This window comes from Limanda limanda, chromosome 5 (genome assembly GCF_963576545.1).
Source record: "Limanda limanda chromosome 5, fLimLim1.1, whole genome shotgun sequence".
Lineage (NCBI taxonomy): Eukaryota > Metazoa > Chordata > Actinopteri > Pleuronectiformes > Pleuronectidae > Limanda > Limanda limanda.
Genome location: NC_083640.1, coordinates 26188498 through 26209277, shown reverse-complemented (window position 1 = coordinate 26209277; position 20780 = coordinate 26188498). Strand labels below are relative to the sequence as shown.

Here is a 20780-nt window from a genome sequence, read left to right as displayed (position 1 = left end):
TTGATTTGTGTGATAAAAGAAACTAGTCATTCCTCATCAAATGGTAGCCAATGGACTCTGAGATTGCTTGTGACCAGATCTGTGTGAAATACCAGAAGAGAAATGTTTGTGCTTGAGAAACAAGAACATGAGAGAAGACTAGTTTACTTTTTTACATTGTAAAATCAAATGTAACATGCAGCATGTGTCGTGGTCGCAATTCATTTAATTGCAGAATATATTTTATTACAATTGATTCTTAATTTTGCAATGGACTTTTGTGTGCAGCACTTTGTAACCTTGTTTAGATTAGTGCTATACAGATAAAGTTATTATTATTATAACCATATTATTGTATAAATAAAAAAGGTGATAAAAGTGGCTCTTTATAAGTCAATGGTACGCAGATTTCGATTCCTACAGTTGCTTTAATGGGCTAAACAGTGGTTCTTATTGCATTCTGAAAAATTAGACGAGTCGGACTGCATAAGGAAGTGGACCCCCCAAAAGGAAACATACATTGTTTAGTCATTCCCTGCAGTGTGGTGATCATCAGAGATTGATCGTATTTATCGGTGAAAGCGAGCTCACAAGTGGATTCCTCCCTCAAGGCCTCTTCAGGGTTAATGGTTTAGAAAATAGAGAGTTATTCATTCACCAAGAAAATCGTAACCCTAAGTCTTTGTGGCCTGCATCTCTGATATCTGAGCTATTCCATTTTCCCCCTCACTTGACCGAGGAGCTGTTTCAGTAACAAATGACAGAGTTATTGGCTGAGACTGGACCATCAACCTTCTCTCCACCACACTGCCGGCTTGTCACAGACAGACCAGGTCACAGCAGCAGATGACTTAGTGCATGCGCAGCATATTAACAAGAGCTTATGACGGCCCTCTCTCCAGCATTCTCACCTCCCTCCACCAATTTCCACTTCCTCCTCTCCCTCCTCCATTTCTTGTCCCTGGAGGTATCATCAGGAGAAGTTATTCTGGCCTCTGTCACCCCGCATGGCTCTAGCTGTGATTTAATGCTCCGGGAATGAAAAGTGGGAAGAATGTGTGTTTTCTCACTACAAAAAGACTATGTGACATGACTAGAAGCAGGCAATAAGGTGACATGGATGTCATCAAGCAGAAAATGATGGCATTTGAATTAACTAGTGCTCTCGGTGGGGTTGATTTCCAAATCACACTGGGAAAATTATCACGGAGAGTGAACATTTCCTCTGTTGCCTGATTTAACCCAAAACCCTATTTTGATTTGTGACTTGTAACATTTATCTAAATAACTACGAAAACACAATAATGCAATGGATACCGTGACATAATTACTCCAATGATTTTAGACATTAAGTTCAATCTGAAACGACAGTACATGTCGTGTAGCACAAGAAAGAGCTGATCAAAGATTGTTTGATTATCCATTTCCATCCAATTCATTTTGTTCCTCATACTCCTTTGTCGATCATTAGCACTAAACACAAAGTGCAGCCAGGGTTCATGCTGACGAATCTGAACCTCACAATAGTGATAGTGAAGAGGATTCATCCTCTCTGGATCCAGGAAATCTGCACTAACAGCAACGCATTCAAATAAATAGTCTTGGAATACACGAGTGCAGTCTAAGGATCAAAGAAGAATAGGCTTCAGCAAACATCAACATGATATAAAATAAAAGCAGCATGGCCATTAAAGGTAATGCACAGTGTGATGTAGCCACTGTTGTTCTACCCTAAACTGGGAAAAAATTCCATAAATACACAATGATGTTGGTTTTGTACTGTACATACTAAAATGACACTGCAATAATTATGTTATGGACGTTTACTACTAGAGATGTCAAATGCCTGGTGCTGTAAGTAACTCTAACTTTACATATTCCAGCAGCAACTGCTCCAGTATAATCCATACAATCTATGCAACAGATGTCAAAGATGTCATTACAGCTCTGATGTTCACATTATGCTCGTCAAGATGTGACAGTTTGCCACCAGTATGAAATCCGTGTATCAGAGATGCTTCAATACATCCACCTCCATCAGCGTCAGTGCCAGACATTTAGATCATTCTGAGCAGCTGCCTCAGAGCCATCTCACCTCTGGATGAATAAACAACACTCCAATTAACACTTGTCATTTCCTGTCACTGGAAAAAAAATCAAATCCCAACTAGATCTTAAAAAGTGACTAGAAGGCTAAATGTGCTTTGCTACGGGGCCCTTGGCCGACAGGTGGCTGTTGTTATTATTGTTGTGTTGTCTTTTAAAATCCTGTTTTGGCTCATTAGGTACAGTTATAATTTTTATTAAAAATAATTAAGATTGGTTGCCTTGCTTTTATTCAATTTGATGAGGCTTGTGCACTATTAAAGAGAGGGATACAATGAAGTCACTGAGATCAAACATCTGCAAATATCTGTCAACAATACTCATTTATTTTATTGATGCAGTCACATATTTTTGCAGTATTTGTTGTTAATCTATCGAAAGTTTGTTCATCCTCTCATAATTATAATGACTTACTGCAGTGCGCGTTCTTCATTAGTCATTAGTGAGTCCTCCTCAAACAGTTCTACAATATAATGTCAATTTTATTGTTTGTGTGCTGGATGTTGTGTGCAGAGCTTTTTTATAACAGTCTGTGGTGCAGTTAGAAAAGTTTAACCTATCTGGTTTATCTGCAGTGAAAAGTTATGTTTTTCATGAAATTAAACAGAATTTGCTTTTGACACGTACAAAATCTCAATATAAAGCATTGCAATAAAAACCAAAGTGCTTTTACTTTTGCTAAAGAGGATGTAATTGTTCTTGTCATTATAGTTACAGCTCCCACGGCCCCTGTCAAGTCGATCCAGTTTATTAAAATTGAATTGATAATGGGGTTGACCTCAACAAGCAAGCTAATTTTCTACAACCAAGGCAATATGTGCACAAACACACACATGCACACACACACCGCTCATTCAGGGGAGCCGGGATGCTGTAGTGAGCAGGTGGATATTGGTTTCGAGTGTCTGCTGGTTAGTAATGAGATTGAAGGCTGAAGGAGTCATATTTATGCAAGTGGACAACAATGGAAACAAGTAAAATCTTACCAAGCACACTCACTCTCTAACACACACACACACACACACACACACACACACACACACACACACACACACACACACACACACACACACACGCACACACACACACACACACACATCCAGGCTCTGCTGCACACACACACACACACACATCCAGGCTCTGCTGCCTTCACCAAGTCTTTCTCCTCCCAACCGAGCAGAGTTTACGTCACATTCTCTGATTCAACAATAGCCTCCTGAGAGGCCAATAAACCAGAGGAAACAAATTCATGATCAAATTACCACAATCTACTTCTAAATGCAATTTGAAAAGCACTGACAGGCTTGAAGGCAGGCAATTTCATCTGTCGTTGGAGATGCTTCCTTCTTAATCACTTATTGCTGTTCTGGAGAGCATTGCAGTGGCCTCATGGTGTTTATATTGAACCGGTGCGCTGCCGTGGCAGTTCAGGTTCTATTTGTGGATAATTGCAGATGTATTTCACCCATGCAATGCAGCAAAGGTTGCCCATGCTGTCTGCCACCTTGTGAGAGGTGTCCTATTGAGAGGAATCAGATATCGCCCACAGACCGACATTTGAAGTCCAAAGTCTCGGAGGTGTGCTTACCAAGATGTGAAATAAAAGGGAATGAAATTGAGAGGGAGGGAAACACAGGGAAGCAAATTCTCTACCGACAAATCCAGAAAAATGAAATACCTCTCAGCTGTAGCAGTGGGTGTTGAGACATTAGAATGCAGAGAGCGACATTTTTTTTTGTATGAATAAAAGCAGTGTTTATATTGGGTTATACTGGATTATTATTACGGCTTTTTCCAGCTGTGGAGTTAATCAAACGGAACGGTTTCATGCAAACTGAATAACATTGAAACTAGAAGAAAATCAAAATAATGTTTACAAGTGCACGGCAGACTTCAGTCATTAAGCACTTCCAAGCATTTGCTCAGTAGAACCTCGTAGAACTGTCTTTCAGATTGGGCTCCTAATGCTGCTTTTATCTTGTCAAGCGGAGCTGCATGTTAATTGATGGCAACATCCAACATCCAACATTTTATACAAGGACACGTCGTTAGGTGGACAAGAGAAGCTGTGTATCAACCACCAACCCTGCAATTACTTCCTTATCCATCCACTGTCTATATAACCACAGCTCTGTTAAGGATGGGTTAACACAGCTGCTTTGTACATTGTTCTATACAAATATATATATATATATTTATTTATCCTACAGAAAAGGATTAAAAGTATCATTGCAGTTTCAGTTGAACAGGCCTGCCTCAGTTAGAAATGGTTTATGGCAGGTTCCTGTTCTGCAGCAATATAAGACAAAACAGTAACACAGACATTCAGAGGGGAAAGGAATTAAACAGGAGGAAATAACCAGTATGAGATATATCAGTGGTTGCAGTAGTAACTGTCCAACAGAAAATGTTTATATTCCCTTTCAAAAGTTAAGTTGTGGCTCTTCATTGGGGAAAAAACACAATCCCCCAATTAAATTATTTTAAAGCAGATGTTTGCAGTGGTAAAGTACCACATACACTTTTCTACTTGAATGATATTAAGTAAGAACTTGCTTTTAAATATACTTAAAGTATTAAGACTAAAGTACATAAACATGTTCTCTGTTAGAGTAACAAAGTAAATGTACTTTGTTACATCACTTTGATGATATAGATAAATAGATGCTTAAGCTAACAGGATTACATTTTTAGAATCATGACTTGTATTCCGGCTTCAGATAAGATCAAATTCAATTGAGAGAATTACCGACCTTTGTTTCAATCAAAAAGTATTTGTCAACAATAAATTCGGACTTCTGACTTCCGTTTATTAACATATTTGTCTGAATAACACTTTTTGAAATGACATTATAACCCACATGAGCCTCGTCGAGACTCTTTAATCATAAGTGATAAACAGCAGTTTCAATCATGGCAGGTTAAATGCAAATTCTAATGACTAAATGTCTGTGTTCAGCCTGAGCGCAGTTCTTGCTTGCCAGTGATGATGACTGGGGCTGTCGAGTGGACAGACCTCTGTCCTCTGCAGGTGTGTGTTTGATTCTGACATCAACAGCCCGACTGTGACGTACCTACATCAAGAAACGAAGGCACGTGGCTGCTGGCGGCGTTTGAAGCTGAGCCAAAGTAAAGCTGAGACTGATCTCTCCTTCTCAGCAGACCACTGGGAGCGTTAGATTTCAAAGGCATCTTCTTGTCACTGATATAATTAGTCCATTTAGCAGATTCATTTGGGTTATTAGTGGGATTAAGCCTTTAATTAGACCTCTTTAGCATTTTACTGGAGAGCTTTGATTAAAAGAAAACAAAAAAATGAACTGAGGATAATCCTCTGTACTGGTTTCCAGAGCATATACATCAAGGCGAGAAAAGAGTTTGTATAATTATATTTTACTTTGATTGTGTTTAACACAAAAACATCCAAATAAAAACGGCACTTGTCAGGGGGACCAAACCATTTTTACAGGTTTAAAATAAAGTAAATTCAACTAAATATCAGGTAAAATCTTTGCGGGGATAAAAAAGAACTTAGACAACTTGTATTTTTACTGAGGGGAAGAGGATCTGTCAGCTCAAGTGCTCTAACCCATTTCCCTGATGATGAGGCTCACTGTTAATGATGTATGAGGTCGTTTTCAGTCATTCCTGTGCTCCGTTGTCTCTCTGATGAGAGATGATTATCACAATGTGAAATGATCGCTCAAACGCTGAGAGGAATCATTTGACTGGAGTTCTGCTTCATGGCAGACACTGTTCTACAACTCCAGTCTGCAGAGAGCATCTATTCATGTTCCCAAAAAATATTTAGTAGAAAAATTATTATTCCCTGTTTGAGTGAAAGGCAAAGCTTAATGTGCAGTTTGACCTGTAGACTTCCTTTGAAATGCTTCAGATGTTGCTACGTGGGCGAAGTTAAGTGTGTAGTCGAGTTACCCTTCAGGAACACTATTTTTAAATGTATGACTCGTAAACAAATGAGCATTTTTTTCACAGTTTGCCCACAACAAGGCCCAAAATAACATGTGATCACACATTGGACATTGAATCATCTACTCTTCAAACAATGGACAATCAAACTGACGCTTTACATTATGATACCTTGCACTTGTGTTTGTCAGTATAATCTTTGTACTTATTTGATACTGAAGAGGTTTGTCTAATCTGGTGTCTTTGTTCTTATATAACTTTAACAGATTTGATGCAGTGCTGTCCTAATGCATCAAAAGGGAAGTCAATGATGGGCATCATACGGCACAAAATACAAACAAACAAACAACAAACAACACATTTGAAGGTTCTTTACAGTGTGAACAGCAAACAACATCCTCTATCTTTACTGAACACACACAGGTATGCATTGCTTTAATGCACGGTGGTAGACAGGCCTGACACTCGGTGCTGGTGCATTCGTCACAATGACAAAAGCCAATCACAGTTTCCTGCTCAGGACACACAAATAGCTGCCTTTTGTGTGAACCTGTACAAGGGGAAATAAACTCCACATCCAGATAAATGCACACCAGGTTCACCAGCTGCCTCTGACTCCTCTCTCCAGGCTCTTTTTCACCTGTATTTGCATAAACATGATTTGATTGGCCAGCGTCTGGGCTTTACTATTCGTTTACACTTAATTTGATTGGCTTGTGCCTGTTGAAAGCAACACAAAGCAAAGCGATGGATACACAATGCTGTTCAGCAACGCATGACGTCCCCCCATTCAAAGTGAATTAGCAGTGTTTCAATGTAGCCTGGGGTCAAATCATTTGCACGCAATGAAAGCCGAAACCCTGAGTGATCAAACCCACAGTTTCGAGCTAACAAATTTGTTTGGCAACCCTGTCTCCTAGAAATATGTTTATTTAGCTCAGTGTTTCATCTACTGTCTGTCTGTCTGTATGTGGAAGGCATATCTCATGAACCTTTCAATTTATCAGCTTCAGGATAAAATCTTTGTTGTGGGTAAACCAGGTTGGATGAACCTTCTCTCTGCTCCATACAATGTTAATAAAAAACCTCTGCACACAACATCCAGCACAAAAACAATAAAAGGTTTATTGTAGATGTTTGAGGAGGACTCACTCCTTAGGACAAGAGTACACTTCATTCAAAACAGACAGGTTTAGAACAGGCAATACAGTTGTATCTATAATTTGGACATTATATGATCCTGAAAATGTTTCCCAGCATTACTGACTCCCCCCCCCTCCTTTACAGGTACATGGCCATCATCCACCCTCTGCAGCAGCGCATGTCATCCACAGAGACCAAAGTGGTGGTGGGGGTGATCTGGGTGCTGGCTCTGCTCCTGGCCTTCCCCCAGTACTACTACTCCAACACGGACCAGCTCCCCGGTCGGATGGTGTGCTTCATCGACTGGCCCGAATACGATTTGTGCGACTTCAAAAAGATGTGAGTCTCCCTGCGGAAACACCCATTCATATAGTTAACAAGCATTGTTAATTACTCTTTGAATTGGTGGCAAATGTTGGAGGATGTTGTTTGCATTCAGTGTAAATGAGAGAGCGCGGCGAGAGAGCACGGAGGCTTTTTGTGCTTTGTGGAGAAACAATTGAAGGCACGTCATCGGGGATTTGTGTTCTCTCCCCTGTGAAAAGCAAACGCTGCTGGTTGGACAGGAGAAAGGAACGATTCCATTTGAACGGGGCGTCACTCCACCGTTCATTTCACATTTGTACTTCAGCTACCGCAGCTACACAGATGAAGAACCCATCTGTTCTGTTCAAGAATGATTTACCGTGCTTCAGAGACCAGGAAATTAAATTAAAATGAAAGAGGGAATCAATAGACAAATCATAATTCATAAAAAGATAATTGAAGAGAATTAAATTATTTTATTTTTTTATATTTTTAAATTGTATTTTTCACATCTTTAACACACACCACATGATTCTTAGTCCAGTCTGTTAAAAAAAAATAAAAAAAAATAAATGTAAAAGTGAATGGTTTGAGTCTGTCAGCAAACCTCACGCCAAAGCTGAGTTTGGTTGATACCTGTATTTTCCAACAGGGGTGATTTAGCTGCTTCATCCAACCACAACAGACGGAGGACATTAAGAGTGGTTTGGGGGAATGGGCCCCATGTTTATACGCCTTATTGATTCCAGCTTCTTTAAAAACCAACCTGTCTGACATTGCAATTTGCTGTTGATTCCATAAATCAAGGAACATGTTCAATCATACCTTCATGTTGCCAAATAGTAAAATAGTCCCTGGAGTAGCAGCAGATTTACAGCTCAGCCAGAGTTCTTCAAATTTCTAAACTATAAACCATCACCCATAGGATTTGACTCCTGAGACATAAACTGTGTTTTTCAAATTCATAGTCATGGAAAGGGTCAACCTCTGGAAAATACACTGTATATTCAAAAGCTTATGTTCTCCATTAGTTAACAGCATTGGTATGTGCTTTGTGTTTCCGCTCTTGTTCACTTTTTTGATATACAGTCTCTAATGGATCATTTAGTTAAGGCTAGTTCGGTACAATGCTGAAATGGATAATGGATTCCTCGAAAGAAGACATTTTGTTTGAGAGAATTCAGGCATGAGCGATGCTTAAACATCCAAAATCTATAATTATGCAGATATTGAGCCTCACTCACCAGCTTCTGACATTCACCAATGTTTTCTTATCTGGGATCTGTTCTTTGGTAAGAACAGAATCTAAACTGAAGAGAACACTTACACACTCTCTACTATTGACATATACTATTGACAAAAAAATAATAATACTAAATATTTTTTTTCAGTTATATAGTTGTGTGATAAGATTTAAATTACCATAATTTTTTGATCATTTATAATATTTTGTTGATATTTGGTTATTTAAGTATGTGTACATTTCTTATTGTGAGATTCTAAACGTAAATGTATTCTAAATGTATTTTCATTATATTATATATATATGCATATTCAATTTGTGCGTCACTGTCATTTTGTTCGGGTATCTTTTACATGCTATTGGATTTTGCTTACTAGGAATAACTGGCACGCTCTTCCATTTTATGAAGACAATAGCATTAATCAATGTAATAGCACTGGTGCAAACATTTCTAGACAGCTTTCCTTCCTAGGAACTTCCCTGAGAACAAATTTAAAAAAGAACTAGGATATTGGTGCATGAGGCCTATTTTTCATTATGAACATTGACACAATATGTCTCACGCTTCACTTTAACCTCTCAGATTTCAGGTTTCCACTAAACTCTTTTCAACCTTCATATTGGACCATGACTGGTTTCCAGACTTGCTGTTATGTTGCTCATCATTACACGTGCTGAGCTGGGTTCTTTATACCGAGAGTTGTCAGCAGATGAATGTAAAACATTCCTGTAGTGTCAAACTCAAGCCACAGTCTGCACAGTTCAAGCTGTACTGTACAGCTTGAACATCCAAATGAAGCAACAATAAACTAAACATAGCTTCCAGTGGAGGAGGACTCAGATAAACCAAGTGTTATCTTTCCCATGGGAAGGTTCAAGCACAGCCCACCAGAGAGGTTTGACAAGATGCTTGTCAAACATCATTTAAGTTAATGTGACGCAGCAGGGTGAAAGGAATTTACAACAAGCACTAAGAATGATTTCAGGCACTGTGTGACCCTGGTGAGGCAGCTCAATGACAGTCAGTGTTGACCAGTCACCTTTGCTCCAGATATCATCTTTCCTTGAGCTGCTAAAATAGAACCCAAGGCCTCTTCTATCACACCAGAGGGTCCTAAACATGAATGTGAATCATTTTAACGCTGTCTGTATATTACCTTTGCTTGTGCAGAGGAAATAGCTGTTGTCGCTGCCGAACTGCGCCAATTTCCTCTCTCCTCGTCCTTTGATCTACAATCAGAAGAAAAGGCGAGGTGATGCATTGCGAGCGCGTCTGTTAATCTTCCTCTTGCACAGCCCCAAAACTTCTGAAGCTGCTTTAGAAAACAGGTTAAATGCATCATACCAGTAAGTGATTTATTCATACTTTACCTCTACCTAGTATTCTTCAATTTCCGCCATTTGTCTTTTTCTAATCCCACTGGCACAACTTGCCGACACCCAGATCAAAGCACAGCTGCAGGTACACTTCCACAAAACGCGCACACAATACTGTTGGAGCTAACACAGAAAAACACTCGTGCAATGACGCACGTATGCAGGCACTCAGCAACATGGCTCTGATCACAGCTCTGCTGATGGAAACCTCTCAGCTCATCAGCAGCAATGCTCGCTGCCAGCCTGCTATTGCCTTCCCTTTCAACGGCCTCTGTCACATTTCTCCATGGAAATATATTTAGTTATGAACAGCACAACAGCAATTTCATTGTTCATGATGGGATGCCTGCTGCACATATTACTTTTTTAATGAAACTTTAATCAGTGACACGTCGAAGCTGAGTGAGAGCACAGTAGTCATTCAGCTCAGCTGCTAAAGCTGTAAATGGCATATCTGATTAAGGCTGACCTGGGGTCAGGTCCCACACGGCTTCCTTTGCAGGAATTTCATCATCGTCGCCATCACACGCTGTACGGCGGCAAGTCTGCTGCCTTCCCTCTCTCAGTGAGAATCTGTAATTCAGGTCTCATAGTTGAGTATTAATAGATGACAATGTTAATAAGTGCACGTTTACGTAACCTGCTCCACCCCCCACCACACATACCTCACCCCCATTACACACTCTGACCTATACAGACACTTATGAGTGAGCAGAAGAATAGAAATCACAGTGTTGCACATACAGGGAGGCTGCAGCAGCAACTTACAAAACTAACTTTCTCCCTTAGTTTTGTCTGAAGTGTCTCACACACACAAACACACACACACACACACACACACACACACACACACACACATACACACACACACACACACGCATACACACGCACACACACACACACACACACACACACACACACACACACACACACACACACACACACACACACACACACACACACACAAATTACATACCAATTAGCATGTTAAAGCTTATCTACATTGGAGCTCATACACTTTTCCAGAGAAATGTGGTATGGAATTAAGCTTGTCACCTCCGGAGCTTCCTGTCGTCCGTGGCCATCTGAACTGCCGGCACAGGTGGCCGGTGACAAGACAGCTGGGGCTAAACTGCGTCTGAGGAGCAGCCTGGTCCCAAAGTCATTGTGTGTGGGAGACAGTTGAGGGGCAGATGAGGATGGGGGATGTCTATGAATGGTGGATGATGTGTTGGTTTAACACTTCAGTTTCAACTTAAGTTTTTAATTAGCACCCTTTTCAGATTCCTACTCAAGGGCTGCCCCCCTTTGATTGGAGAGTGTTACACATAGACATAAACATAGATATATAAATGTCACGACGTAGAGAATTCCTAAACAGTCGACTCTACGCAATCATTGTCCCTACAAGGTACAAGACGGTTTGAATCTCTAGGTGGTGTTGACCCATTTTCAACTCATGAATGTACATTTTATTTATAAATTCGGTGGTGAATGTGATATTAATGCCAGCGTGATTTCATTTAATCAAAGAACAGTCACATAGTTTTGTTTACAGCTCAAAAAACACATGTAAGTGTGCAGCATCTCTTTAATTACTACACTTGCCTTGTGTGCAAGCCGTTGTTGCAATGTGCTTTTGTCATGATCAACAATGTTTCTTACATCAATGATTCCCAGCCACAACTGCTGTTTATTCAAAGTTAATTCATATTGAGCGTAAAACACATCCAGAATTGACACTGCACTTCCTTGGGCCCTTAACAATACACATGGTGTGAAGGTGATACGATAAACAGTTCTCAGGATAAGTGAACCACATACACACAGACTTTGGGAATTTGTTGATATAAGGCCAACTCATTGTTTCCACCTGGGGCTCTGTGATGTAGATTTCATCATTACATCTGCCCAGGTCCAGAACTGGATATCTCAGCATCTAGCAAAATATTGAATCGAGCATGTGAATCATTCCAGTGATGGACCCAAATGATGAATTAATCTTACAGATACAGATGCTCGGTGGAAGAGGTACTAAGGGTTTGGGTGTTGCCCCATTATGTGCATCCTGAACAGTGATCAGCCTCCAGAGCTGATTCTTAACATGAAACCAGACTTTCTTTGTTAAAGCACTAAACCACATTGATGTTACCCTGAGGGATTAGCTGCTTTAGAGGCTTCCTGTCACAGTGCCAGAATCATCCAGTGAGTGATTTGATGAACATTCGAGTGGATGAAACTGAACGACTACAACCAAGGTGTCACTTTCTATAGAGCTCTCTCAACTTGTTCAATAAAACCCGGTCACCACAGATCTCTTGTTGAGTCACTGCCTTTGTGTGTGGCATGTGGTTTAATGGGGTTTTCATTGATTGACTATAACCTCTAACCCGTAATGTGTGCTCCCCGACCAAACCTTTCATCTCTATGAAATAAAACACCTGACTGCCAATTTTGGCTGTTAACCCAGTGGAGGCAGCAAGAATAAACAAAGTGTTCTCATTTTGGAGAACCTTCCTCACAGCTTTTGTCCTTGTGAGGATATATGCTTGTCCTGAAAAAACACCTCACAGAATAGATTGACTACCACAGGCACATGCACTGTGTGGATACGTCTGGTAAATGTTATGAGACCCAGACTCACACACGGAGAAACTCACGGACTGAGCACACCTCGTACTCTGTGATGTCTCCCCACTAAATTGGGCTTTGCACGACATGAGCCTGTGATTGGTGCCAGTAAGGTGGCGTGGAGCAAGGTCCTGTTACCCCCGGTATTCCTTCGCCTCTGCTGGCAGGCAAAGTCAAAAGAACAGCTGCCCCTTCTCCCAACACACACACATTCATTAATTATGTACGCTGGTACCAGCACCCATATGATTTAATAAGCAGTTGCATGCACAGCTTTATGTGGCACCTTCCTTCACATAACCTGCATATTGTATTGGTACACATAATGGCACACACACACACACACACACACACACACTTACACACACACACGTACACACACACACACACACTTACACACATACACACAGTCACAAGAGCCAAGAAATGTGGTAGTTTGAGGCATGTTTGTCTGCTGTGAGAAGAGAAGAGCCAGCAGCCCCAGAAATTAAAACAAAAGTGTGTGACCTCTGTTGAGTGTGGTTTCAGTGATTCAGCCTGTACGACAGCAAGGTGACATAGTACAGCTTCTATTCCCCCGAGGGTCATCCATCAGTGGGAGCATCGGGTCCCTGGGGGCCTCCCAGAAGACAGGATCTGTCGGAGAGCCACTCTGCTCTTACAGGGTACAGCTGGTACAGCTGTTTCACTGTGGATGACGAAACTTTAAAATTGTATTGGTTGGTTGTTATCTGAAAAAGTTGATGTACTTTTCAATTTAAAACCACTATTTACCTTCACTCAAACTCCAAAATCCTATACGATATTTGGCGCAGCATGCAGGAGGCGGAGAATGATGCTTTCGGACATATAGCTTCCCGTGTTTGGACTTTGGTTTTGTATATATCTTTCTATGCACCCTGAGTTCATAATTTCCATTTTTCTTCCATTTTGCTGTTTTGTCTTTTGTTTTTTTACCACCTTTGTTGCTGATTTTGTTTCGTTTTGCTTCCTGTTGTTTTTTCCTTTTGTTTAGTCTTTTAGTTTGCTTATTTGTATTAAATTCCACACACCATACCTGCCTTGCTGTTAGGTCCTAAGGTAATAGGGAAACATTTTGCTAAACATTTCCTATCATTTGTTTCCTGAATTCCTATCAAAGAGAGTGTGTGTAATAAAACATAAGAGACAAATCAGCTAGGAAAGACCAAGCTCATCTTTAGAGAGTCTCTTGGTAAGGTTTACAGAGTCAGGATTAAACAATTCAACCTGTGCCTCGTATAGAACAGGTACTGCAATTTAACATATCAAGTTTCTTGATGTGACCTTAGCCTGACACAAGCTAATCAGGGAGCCATAGATAATGTTTAGTCAAATACAGGCCTTCACACACACAGATGGAAGCAGGTAACAGTGAGTGGCAGAGGAACTCTATGTGCAGCTCTGATACTTTATTTATACAAGAAAATGACTATTGGACTGACATAATAACTCAGTTCCAACAATTTGTAACAGATCAATTTCTAAATAATAGTTTTTGTAATATTACATTTATATAATGATTATATATTTGTTCCCACCATGTCAGTGGAACAGTGTTAAAGTAGCAGCAGGTCTGTGTGTTTTGCTGCTGTGCACGTAGGAGACTTGATGGGGTTGACAGACAGAAGTTCTATATCTCACATTCAGCTGCAGTCATGTGAAGGCCGCTGCACACCAGAAGATAATTACGCCAGGTTTTAAAACCCCCCGGGCAATTGCGAGGCGTTCCCGACTCGAGGTCACTCAGTGCCGATCATCTGCCCAAATAATCCTGAAGTGTGGGTGTTTTACAAAGTAATGTTAATGCTACCAACTGAGTAAGAGCCTCCCAGCTCTCGAATTGTGAACATGTTCGATATAATCGACTCAGAAAGAAACCTGCAGAGAAGCGTCACCAACTGGATGTTGCGTGCTTGTACAGCTGTGACTCAAAACAACAATACATTTATTTATTTTTTGTTGCAAGTCACGTCTAATTGTGCGAGTGCTTCACTCTCCAGTTCACTTATGTCCTGGCTTATAATAATACAGAAGACATTTACAGGACATTTATCACCAGTGTTGACTTCCTAAGACAGAAGATGACAAATTTTCTCAAAGATCAGGCAATGAGAAATTTTATCATTTTATTAAAACTATAAGCATGCATTACCAGTCTGAGCAGTCTGTACACTGTGTTCGAGGCAGGCTGATATTGATATTTAAAAATACATAACTGCGACGAAAAAATATTAAAGCAGTTATACCCAGAGCCCTGAAATATACATCAGAAAATGTGTTTCTGCTTTTTAGATACTTCTCACTTCTCACAGCTGAAGTTTTGCAAGCTGCGACATTCACAAACTTCTTCATGTGTTTGACAATTTAAGTGTCAAGAAAATTGTGGCCGCACATCTTTCATCTCTTTGTCAGCCGTTGTCTTTATTCTCAGAAATGTATTTTTTTTTTTCTTTTGAAGCAGACAAACACAGCAGCTCCCAACGTCACATGCGAAGCTCAGCTGAAACTGTGAAATAAAACCAACTATATTAAGAAGTGTGGGAGACTCTGATATAAATCCTGACGCAAATTAGTTTCAAGTGTCAGGACCACACACCTTTACCCAGATAATGCTTAAAGTAAATGCTCATTTTATAAACTATAAGGCGATTGTCGCAGTACAACACAATACCTTTCAGTAGGTGTGTGCTTTTGGAAGAATTAAAGACAGAAGCTTGTCAGTTTCCAGCCTCCCCTCAATGACACACTTGAGCTGACGGATTTAGTTTTATGGCACCATTATATTATTAATTCTAGCAACGGCTGTTTTGTTCCTGTGTTGCTGGAACTGGTACCTGCCGTCACCATCTAACTGCAAAGCCACTTTAATCATGCAAATCAGTTGGAGGAGTAAATCAATCCATCATGTCTCTCCGCAGGATTTACACTTCATGATTTACTGTCTGGAGGAGTTAGGGTGAAGGAGCACTTCAGAACGAGTCCATATGCCACTTAGACGGATGCGGCATCTGGTGTCATGAGTGTGTCATTTTCAGCATTACTGTTTTGTGTTGTGGCTTTTGTTGAAAGGATACAGTGTGCAGAGCTGTGGCCGATCAGCAGTGTTCAAACACAGTGGGGGGCTGTGGAAACTACTTTGTTTTCAAACTAACACGATCTCTGTCCACACAAGTGATTTAGCTCCTTATCTGTTTGTGGCACATGTCGATGCAACTGGGGTCTCCCCACAGCAGCCAGCGAAAATCACTTTTCCAAATTATATTTTTCTAACGGAACAAACATAAATTTCAAATGAACTCAAAGTGGCAAGCAGTGTCTGTTGGTGTCTCTTTCAGTCTTTTCAGAACTGTCTCTCCTCTGTCTCTCCTCTGTCTCTCCTCGCGTTCCTCCTCTGCTCTTTCGGCTGCCTTTTGAACCTGAGGAGTTATCAGCTCATAGCTCCAGGTGGAGGTTCTCGCTGAGCCGTCTCCATGTCCACACTGTTTTAATCTCAGTCCATAATAACACACCTGAAAACATAAATCATGGGACCACTCATGTACACTGGGCACAAGCATGCCAGTGTAAACAGGAAGGCATGAACAAACAGTTGTATCGTTGTAAAACGCAGAATTTTTACTGCTCAACAGCTGTTAGCAAAGAAAACAGAGTCAGCTAAAAAAAGTTGTTTTGTGCCGAAAATGTGATAAGACACTGACGAACCAACAAAGTGTAAGCAGTGACCTAAAAGGCCCAATCAACAAGCAGTTGTGAGTGTCTATGTCATCTCCCTTGGTGCCTGTCCATATTAAACTGCTGCCCAGGAGTTTTCAAACTAAAACAGGGCGAGCAGGCATATCCATAGCCGAGTTGATGCATTTTCCAATGAAATAATAGTAGTGTGGATGTAGATTGTCCACGGCTGTATCCGCAATATCACACTTGCAACTTCTGACTTTATGGAAGGTTGGTAGATCTTCTAGATTTCCCACAGTTTTACCAAGAAGCTTTAGCAATAGATGAGTCAAGAATGAAAATATGGCTCCCAATGCTCTGCAAGTCATCACATTAAATAAATGGACCAGCCTTGCAACCTGCTCCTTTATGCGTTAACGAAGACTTGTATCTTAGACAATGCTGATGAATTACCATTATCGATCACCTGTTGTCCTTTTTCATGTAAAGGTATTAGCAAGATGTTACAGTCAATTTCACACGTCTCTGATATTAAATTCAATGAAGGATGCCAAAGAGATCTAATTACTCTTCTGCCCCCCCCCCACACACACACATGCAGCCCAAAAATGTTATTCAGTTAACAACAGATGTTAGACACAGCCTGTTGTCTGTCTTCTTTAGTCTTAACTCTTGAGACACGGACTCAAACATCAACGAATCCTTCAACACAAAGGCAGAAGGATTCAGGGTTTTGCTCTCAGCTCACTACTCTTGCAGGCACCTGTGTCCATACAAATCACATTTCTGCCACTAAGTGGATGTGGCAGCTTGTGTTTAGACTGAATTACCCCAGCCATATGGTAGACACTGTCGTTTGAGGCCTGCTCCTTTAGTTAACACTCTGAGTAGTGTTTCATTACACCTGTGTGGCCAAATGCTCAAACTCTGTATGAGGTTTTATTGCATTTCTCTTCTCCACTCATGTGACAAGAGTGTCGGACAAATGCACGAGTGTCACTTATAGCTAAGTCACATTTAGCTCAAGTTCAACCATGACCATAGCTGTGACCCAGTTACATAATATTAATTCAAGCTAAAATATGTGGTGAGACCGTAACAGAACAAGGCTTACCTTGTGCTATAACTTTGCAGTGTGAAAACATTATTTTGGAAAGTTATAGCAACTTTCTGACCAGACGCAGCAGGTTGAACAATAGAAGAAGAAAAGGTAGCTTGCAGTCTTCAATGGAAATCCAACATGCCCATCTACAAACCAATCAATGTTAAGTAAAGTTAGACGCCCACGGAGCTGATGATAACAGGACGCACATAGGTCAAAGGGAAGTCTTTTTTCCTCTCTCTGAAATGCAATGTGAAATCAAAACCATCTGGATCCAATGCAAAACAATAAATCTTGAATCATGAAAAAAGCCCAAGGTCTGCTCAAAGACCTCATACTAGAAATGCTTGATATTTGAGTTTGGAACAGAAAGCTGCTCACCAGTGCAGATGGTGTTTGAACAGATCTAGAACAACAACAACACAAAACAAATATTGAATCTTCAATTCAAATGTAGAAGCAGTGCTCGAAGTGTGGCTCATGGGCTGTGTCTAATTTAATTTCCTTATTTGTTCATTTAGGACTCCTTATTAACAGACTCAGTAGTTTACTCCACAGAGCAGTAGGTGGGATGTCAGACACTCATTAAAGAATGAATAAACAATCACTTTATTTCCCCATTTGTTGATCCCGCTCCCATTTTCTAGTGTTCATTGCAACAGAAGCTATTTTCTTTTTCCAGAGAAAAAGTAAGTACGTCTGTATTTGACTCCAAAACAACATTCCCTTCATAACTAATGGGAAGAGTTTGCACAGTTTATTCTAAAGACAGATGTGTACCTTCAACTCCTGCCTCAAACCTGTCTACAAGCCATTCCATTTGTAGAGCAAACACTGCTCCTGACAGACGAGAGTAAATGGAAGTAGAAGGTGCACCGCAGTTAATGAGCAACCGAAGCTTCTTCTGTTCTGGAGTCCAGCCCAGCATTCTCTCAGATGTCAGTACTGTCCAGGTGGCTGTTGTTGTTGGTAAACTGCACACACTCCCTCATAAAGATTATACTCAAACTGATTTATTTTAACATAAACGTGTTATACCTCCACCAATGAGGTTATGTATTCAAACCTGTGTCCATTTGTCCATTTGTTGGCTTGTTTATGCCAAAACTGCAGGATGGATTACCACAAAACTTGGTAGAAGGGTGTGGTATGGATTAGGAAAGATTCCGTTCAAATTTCATGTGGATCTGGATCAGAAGAGATATTTCACTTTAAGGCGTTTTTTCAACATTTTCACTGATTTTTCCAATAAGAACTCGGGTTTGTTTGGGAACTAATATTTAGGAGTGTATGCAATTTGGTGAAGATCCAAATACAAATCTGCACTTAGTGAATTTAAATGTGGCTAAATTAGGGGACTGTTGGGCCTTTAGACTGTTGGTGGAGGTATGCACTCTATCTATTTCATACTAATGCGTGGTAAGACTCGGGTAGATACGACTGAGCAGTCACAGCTCCACAGGATCACTTTGAAGTTTTGAAAAATCTACTCTTAGAAAGCTGAACTGCTGCTTTTATATCTAATACTGTTTTATAATTTCCTCTTCACCTGCCACGATAAGTTGTGACTGGACCATCTGCAAAAGGTGAAGAGGATTGCTGCAAGGCTGCTGACCAGATCCAGCAAGATAACCCACACCACACACATCCTATGTTCTCTTCATTGGCTTCCCATCATGTTCAGGATTCAGTTTGAGGTTCTTGTTCGCACACATAGAGAACTCCATTGTCCATTTCCACAACCTGTTACAATACCTTATACCACCAGCAAGTCACTTAGATCTACGGACCAGGTTTTTTAAGGTCCACATGGTCATCTGGACTTTAGAAAACAAAGCTCCAATGCATTTCAGCATCTACCATTCATCATTAACAGATTACCTGAAACAATGGTTTCTATTGTAGTGCTATTCAGCCAATAGAAAACTACCACTCAGATATCGGTCTGTGGCCTAAAAGGGTGTGGACACTTAAAAACTGACAGAAATCAAAGGACAAAATAAACAATGATTTTGGTTACAAAAAATGAATCAAAGAACAATATTACAGCACAGGTCTAATCAGCCAAAGTCATTACAATCAGGCCATGTAGCATCTAATGAGATCGGGCAGTTCTGTAGCAACTGTTTATCATTTTCTTCATCAGCCTGTGTCAGGCACGTGCACAGACATTTTTGGGGGCAGGTGCTCAAACCCCCAAAAAAGGGCACCCATCGCCAAAATTATTTATGAAATAAAAATAATAATAAATAAATAAAAAACACAGTAGGATATTTTCAACTTATATGTTTATTTTTGTTAACAAACTAACTCAAATTATCAAATTGAATAAATAAATGAATAACAGGCAAAAACAATAATAACAGGCAAATAATATGTTAAATAATCAAAAAATATTCAACTTAAAACTTATCAAAACTCTGCTCTGAATAAATTATAGGATCTTCACAGGAGCATCCTCCTTGGTGCCATCTCTTGGAATGTTTTTATTACTTCACTGTGATTTATTTCAATGTCTTGCTCAATGGCAAGCAGGAGAAGGTCAAAGAGTCTTTCTTCCCCCCAGCCACTCCTGAGCCAGTTCCCTGTCCTTCTGCTTTTGGAGTCTCTCTTTTCTTTGCATTATGCTGCAAATTTTGTAAATGAGATAAATCAATGTTGTGCATAATAATCAAGAGTGACTTACATAATCTCTATAAAGCTGACAACACAATACACACACATTTTTTTTTTACTGTTTTCTGACAGAGTTCAAGCATCAGCAGCATTACACTAATAATATACCACAATATACCTCACGTAGCTCAACTTAAGACCTACCTTTCATTTCAATAAATTACGATTTTAAATGAAACAAAACTAGTGAACTTGTCTAATTTATAGAACTGTAACACTGCCTTTAAATTATCTGTCTGTCTGTCTGTCTGTCTGTCTGTCTGTCTGTCTGTCTGTCTGTCTGTCTGTCTGTCTGTCTGTCTGTCTGTCTGTCTGTCTGTCTGTCTGTCTGTCTGTCTGTCTGTCTGTCTGTCTGTCTGTCTGTCTGTCTGTCTGTCTGTCTGTCTGTCTGTCTGTCTGTCTGTCTGTCTGTCTGTCTGTCTGTCTGTCTGTCTGTCTGTCTGTCTGTCTGTCTGTCTGTCTGTCTGTCTGTCTGTCTGTCTGTCTGTCTGTCTGTCTGTCTGTCTGTCTGTCTGCCTGCCTGTCTGTCTGTCTGTCTGCCGGCATCTCTCTCCCTCTCTCTCTTCATTAAACATGACAAATGTCAGTAAA

The 20780-nt window shown here is 40.3% G+C and overlaps 1 protein-coding gene across 1 annotated transcript in view; it reads left to right on the top strand.

Annotated features, from left to right (window-relative positions):
- Window positions 1-20780, top strand: part of tacr1a (tachykinin receptor 1a) — a 40056-nt gene that overhangs the window by 6340 nt on the left and 12936 nt on the right. The window contains exon 2 of the mRNA XM_061071342.1: window positions 7303-7497. Coding sequence (XP_060927325.1) covers window positions 7303-7497 — 195 coding nt within the window. The remainder of the gene's footprint in view (window positions 1-7302; window positions 7498-20780) is intronic.